The sequence below is a fragment of the Delphinapterus leucas genome, chromosome 9 (genome assembly GCF_059928025.1).
Source record: "Delphinapterus leucas isolate spDelLeu-1000000601 "Yukka" chromosome 9, BTC_Dleu_Yukka2, whole genome shotgun sequence".
NCBI lineage: Eukaryota > Metazoa > Chordata > Mammalia > Artiodactyla > Monodontidae > Delphinapterus > Delphinapterus leucas.
In genome coordinates, this window is record NC_143137.1 from 44112682 (window position 1) to 44118981 (window position 6300).

General features: G+C 38.4%; 1 protein-coding gene and 1 non-coding gene across 8 annotated transcripts in view; one reads left to right on the top strand and one right to left on the bottom strand.

The window, feature by feature from the left end:
• KBTBD2 (kelch repeat and BTB domain containing 2) overlaps positions 1–4777 on the top strand; it is a 67161-nt gene extending 62384 nt beyond the window's left edge. For all 7 annotated transcript variants that reach the window (XM_089917029.1, XM_089917026.1, XM_022583745.3 and 4 more), the window contains one exon: positions 2085–4777. In XM_089917029.1, the coding sequence (XP_089773155.1) occupies positions 2085–3620 (1536 nt within the window). In that variant the 3' untranslated portion in view covers positions 3621–4777. The remainder of the gene's footprint in view (positions 1–2084) is intronic.
• TRNAR-UCU (transfer RNA arginine (anticodon UCU)) lies at positions 392–464 on the bottom strand. Its single transcript has one exon. It is a non-coding gene; the product is annotated as a tRNA-Arg (tRNA).
• Positions 4778–6300: the final 1523 nt, after the last annotated feature.

The window sequence follows — 6300 nt, forward strand, 5'->3', positions numbered from 1 at the left end:
AACTTAGTTTTATGATGGGAACTTGACTAAAAAGATAGGTGAAAATTTCATATTAGTTTCATAGTCTGCCTAATATACCACAGGATTTAGATTTCAAGTAAAAGAAATTTTTAACAGCATTTGTTAAATTTAAGTGCTTCAGTTTTTTGGCTAGAAGCTTAGATGTGCTAATTTTTGATGGTATTTTCACAGAAAATGTCAAGATTCTTATGGAAGTTATCAAACATAAATGTTCATAATAGCCATGAGACCTCACTGAGCTATTAAGGAGAATTATTTAAACTGAAATAAAAAATGATGATTGATATATTTACATATGACAAGCTATTTCACTGTTTCCCCTTCAACTTTTTTTCTTTTTGGCTGTGCCATGTGGCTTGTGGGATCTTAGTTCCCCGACCAGGGATGGAACCTGGGGCCCCTGCAGTAGAAGTGCAGAATCTCAACCACTGAACCACCAGGGAATGCCCCCCCTTCAACATTTCTTTTAATTTTAAGAGGAATATAAAAATATTTTCCTCATTTTCTCCAAAGGGAGAAATAAAGTTTCTCCAAAGGGAGAAACTTTAAAGGTTAAATTCTGGGAGTACAGTTCATGATACCTAGTAGGTACTTGATAAATGTGTGCTGAATAAATGTGAATGATGCCGGTCAAATGCCAGTTTCTGGGTGTAACTCTGGGAACCAGAACTCAGTCTGTCCCTGCCTTAAGTACCTGTCTTCCTTTTTAGTTCTGTATTCTTACCCCCCCCCCAATAAATTGTGCAGTGTCCTACTATACCTATAACTCTGGGGACACTGAAGCCATGGTAGCTTCCTGGTGCTTTAGAATGGAAGACATTCACACCCTAAATCCAAACCTAAAAGGGAGAAATGCCTACTGTAAGAACTGTCTTTCTTCCATAGCTTATATGTTTTCATTACCTTTTTTAATTTTTTAGCAATTCTAAAAGCACGTTTTTTTAGAACTGCTAAAAAATTGAGGAATTTTAAGAAATTTGGATTCCAGAACACTTATTATAGTGATACCTTTCCTTATAATTTTTTCTATCATGTTAATGAAACCTATAGGCATATGCTTGGCCAAATGCAAAACAGCACTCTGCCTCTGGGAGTAAGTTGCCCTGGAAAGCCTGGGAATGTGGCATTTTATGACTACCAACATGGCTTTTACTATTAACCACATGAAATGATGTTTTTATATGCCAGATTCTGTACTAATGCTTTATATAGGTTCTCATCTAATCCTTAAAATAATCACTTGTAAGGAACGATTTCCCCATCCTACACAGGAGAAAGCTGAGGCTTAGAGAAGTAAAGCTACTTGTCTGATATTGTACAAGTGTTGACTGGCCAATCCAGGTTTTGAATCCAAGCAACCTGACTTCTTATCATCACAAACTGCTTCTAGTCAATCACTGTGACGTTGAATAAGTATAGTAGGTAGCACTTCTGACTCGAGATCTACTGTTTCTTAAGAAACAACAAATCTAGGAAAGTTAGAGTGGCTAAAATGGGTCGTTTAAATGTAGGTAATTTGTAATTGCACATGAATATATTCTTTTGATTGGTTATCCTACTGCTCCATGTAAGAAAGGCAAATAATAACTACTGTTAGGCATTGTGTATGATTTTCTGCTTCTATATGATTGTCTTGTCCATGTTGAGAAAACCAGATTCCAGCTTCTCAACAGTAATCATTTCCTATACTGATTTACATTGTTTTCATTTGGTTCTCTCAATTACATATTTTGCTAGGCTTTAAAAAATACATAACTTATGCATGAATTAATTTCTTTCCCTTTCCCTTTAAGGCTGTTTAGGTTTTTAAGAGCCTATTTAATGTTATACTACTGACTCCTAAATAGGGCAGTTAAGTAGGCCACTGGACAGGAAGACGAAATGCAAAACTATGCATAGTCTTCTAATTTTATTATTACTGGAAGATTATCTCTTAGCCCAAACATGTGTATCTAAAAATAAAAACTACAGTATAGGGATCTGATTAATATACCTGTGTGTTACATAAAAATAAAATTTGTCTAGCCTGCCTTTATCAGCCTTTTTTTTCCCTTCTATTTTAGGTAGAAGATGTGTTACAACGTTGTCGAGAATATTTAATTAAAAAGATAAATGCAGAGAACTGTGTGCGATTGTTGAGTTTTGCTGATCTGTTCAGTTGTGAGGAATTAAAACAAAGTGCTAAAAGGATGGTGGAGCACAAGTTCACTGCTGTGTATCACCAGGAAGCTTTCATGCAGCTGTCACATGACTTACTGATAGACATTCTCAGTAGTGACAATTTGAACGTAGAAAAGGAGGAGACAGTTCGTGAAGCTGCTATGCTGTGGCTAGAGTACAACACAGAATCACGATCCCAGTATTTGTCTTCAGTTCTTAGCCAAATCAGAATTGATGCACTTTCAGAAGTAACACAGAGAGCTTGGTTTCAAGGTCTGCCACCCAATGATAAGTCTGTAGTTGTTCAAGGTCTGTATAAGTCCATGCCCAAGTTTTTCAAACCAAGACTTGGAATGACTAAAGAAGAAATGATGATTTTCATTGAAGCATCTTCAGAAAATCCTTGTAGTCTTTACTCTTCTGTCTGTTACAGCCCCCAAGCAGAAAAAGTTTACAAGCTATGCAGCCCACCAGCTGATTTACATAAGGTTGGGACCGTTGTGACTCCCGATAATGACATCTATATAGCAGGTGGTCAAGTTCCTCTGAAAAATACAAAAACAAATCACAGTAAAACAAGCAAACTTCAGACTGCCTTTAGAACTGTGAATTGCTTTTACTGGTTTGATGCACAGCAAAATACCTGGTTTCCAAAGACCCCGATGCTTTTTGTCCGCGTAAAGCCATCTTTGGTTTGCTGTGAAGGCTATATCTATGCAATTGGAGGAGATAGTGTAGGTGGAGAACTTAACCGGAGGACCGTAGAAAGATATGACACTGAGAAAGATGAATGGACAATGGTAAGCCCTTTGCCTTGTGCTTGGCAGTGGAGTGCAGCAGTTGTGGTTCATGACTGCATTTATGTGATGACACTGAACCTCATGTATTGTTATTTTCCAAGGTCTGATTCATGGGTAGAAATGGCCATGAGACAGACTAGCAGGTCTTTTGCTTCAGCTGCAGCTTTCGGTGATAAAATTTTCTATATTGGAGGGTTGCACATTGCTACCAATTCTGGCATAAGACTCCCCTCTGGCACTGTAGATGGGTCTTCAGTAACTGTGGAAATCTATGATGTGAATAAAAATGAGTGGAAAATGGCAGCCAACATCCCTGCTAAGAGGTACTCAGATCCCTGTGTTAGAGCTGTTGTGATCTCAAATTCTCTGTGTGTGTTTATGCGAGAAACCCACTTAAATGAGAGAGCTAAATATGTCACTTACCAGTATGACCTGGAACTTGACCGGTGGTCTCTGCGGCAGCATATATCTGAACGTGTGCTGTGGGACTTAGGGAGAGATTTTCGATGCACTGTGGGGAAACTTTATCCATCCTGCCTTGAAGAATCTCCATGGAAACCACCAACTTATCTTTTTTCACCGGATGGAACAGAGGAGTTTGAACTGGATGGAGAAATGGTTGCACTACCATCTGTATAGTCAGGAGTTCAGGGAGTGCACGCCTGATCTATTTGCTTTGTCATTTTCTTTGCTAAATGAGAGAGGCTATGAAAGGACTGAATATGAGTACATAAAAATCTATCTTTGATAAATTTTATTTTTATGCCCTACTTAATATTTGCATCAGTATAATATATATCAGTGAGTCTTAAGAAAGATATGCTTCCATAATATGAAATAGATTATCCAATAATTGAGAAACTTTTATGTGTATCATGAGCATAAAAATGGATTATCTAACATTGTTAGCCCTGTGTATGTACAGTTCCAAAAGTTCTCTTATTAAAGTAGTTTCCTGTTCCTAGTGTGGTATATCGCAAATTATGCTGAGGTTATTTTATTATATGTATTTCATTCCTGTGCTTCTGTTCTGAAGTCCTGGAATAGTTTTTTTCAGTGTAGTTAATTGAGCTGCACTTAACACTAATGTCCATGTTGGTATTAGAAATGTTGTCTAAATCCTATAGTTGAGGAAGATCTTCCATTTTATGGTATCGCACAGGGAAAGTATGACTGCAGGATCAGTCTAACTATTAGGTGCATGTATTCTCTTTTCACTAACTTATACTTGTCTATCTAGAATACAGGTCTTCCAATCAGCTGGTCATTTACCAGGTGTGGACTTAAGTTGCTGGGCTTGCAATAAGAATTGCTAGTCCCTCATTGTGCGGGTCTGTGTGGAGCTTTAATCAGTAAATGCCTCCACTTTCTGTATTACATTAACATTGGCTCATGCATATAACTACCTGCTGCTGTCATATTTCTCCATCTTAAAGATTTAGAGTGGGTTAACCAGGTCATTACATCTTAATTTAACAACAAACATTACTGTAGAGTGATTGTGTATAGATATTCGTTAGCTGTCAGGGTGTGTTTTTTTTTAACCTGTTGTGTGTGGGGGGTAGGATTAGAAAGGTGAACTGTTCAGGAATTCTCTGCACTAGCAGTGCAGAAGAGCAGATAACTAGTGCTGCTCTGGCATTAATCCCAGGAACCACTAGCAGTAGCGGGGTGCCGCCAATCTAACATGAGCACAGGTGCTTCATGACAAACATTACTAGCATGTTCAACTGCATAATGTTCTGGCACTGTATTTTGAATGACATTAATTTATTAAATAAATTGTATATATTCAATATCTGTTTTTCTTTTGTGATGGGAATTGTGTGCTTTTAGTTTTAGTTTTACGGGGTCAGCTTAGTTTATGACAGGTGATTTCTTCAGAATTTTGTTGATTATATGATATTTGTCTGATTTGAGCCTTACTGTAGGAACACAAATTACATAAAAAGTAAGAGGCAAACCAGAGCCTAATGTTACCAAAAAAAAGATTTTTAGTTATTTGAATGGGCCTTGTCCTCTTTCACATACTGTTTTTTCTGCCTCAAACACTCTTCCCCTTTGACTGGTTAGCTCTCAAGTGATTATACATCCTAGTTTGTGCCTGTTTTCCCTTTCACTTTGAAAAGTGTCCCTGTTTGGATAGTAAATGATATGGTAACCCTGGTTGAATTCAGTTTACACTTCAGGTAACTTCCTCCAACTGGCTTAAAAAAAAAAATTCTATTGATACTACCATGAGTTCCCTTTGTTTAACTCTCAACTGTGGGACTTCCCTGGTGGCCCAGTGGTTAAGACTCTGTGCGCCCAATGCAGGGGGCCTGGGTTCCATCCCTGGTCAGGGAACTAGATCCTGCATGCTGCAACTTACAAAAAAAAAAAAAAAAAAAGATCCTGCAAGCCACAACTAAGACCCGGTGCAGCCAAATAAATAAATAAATAATGTTTGGGGAAAAAAAAAAAAAGAATAAATCTCAATTGTACCCCATATTACCCAATACTTGATAAACTATCTTATACTTATCGATTGTTTTCACCACTGCCGTGAGGGCAAGGGCTTGTGTCTACCCTATTTCTGCATTCTCAACATCTAATAATGTCTGGCACATAGTAAGCATGCAATAAAACCTGTATAAAGGCATGCATAGGTCACAAGGGGAATCTGAATTACAGTAAATCATTCAGACTACTATTTTGGAATTGCAGTAATTACTGGAGTATCTGACAGTATGGAAAAGGATTTGTCAGTAGATTAACATCAGATGAGCTGGCATTAAAAACAAAATTTCCGGGGCTTCCCTGGTGGCGCAGTGGTTAAGAATCTACCTGCCAATGCAGGGGACACGGGTTCGGTCGCTGGTCTGGGAAGATCTGACATGCCGTGGAGCAACTAAGCCCGTGTGCCACAACTACTGAGCCTGCGCTCTAGCGCCTGTGACCCACAGCTACTGAAGCCTGCATGCCACAACTGCTGAAGCCCGCGAGCCACAACTACTGAAGCCCGTGCACCTAGAGCCCGTGCTCTGCAACAAGAGAAGCCACCACAATGAGAAGCCCGCGCACCTCAACCAAGAGTAGCCCCCATTCACCACAACTAGAGAAAGCCCGCACGCAGCAACGAAGACCCAACGCAGCCAAAAATAATAAAAAAAATAAAAATTAAAACACAAACTTTCCAAAACAAACAACAAAAAACCCCACAAACTTTCCAACAATATAAAAAGGATTTAACCAAGTGGGGTTTATCTCAGGAATGAGAGGTTGGTTTAACATCTGAAAATCACATAATATATTAACAGAATAAAGGAGAAAAATCATA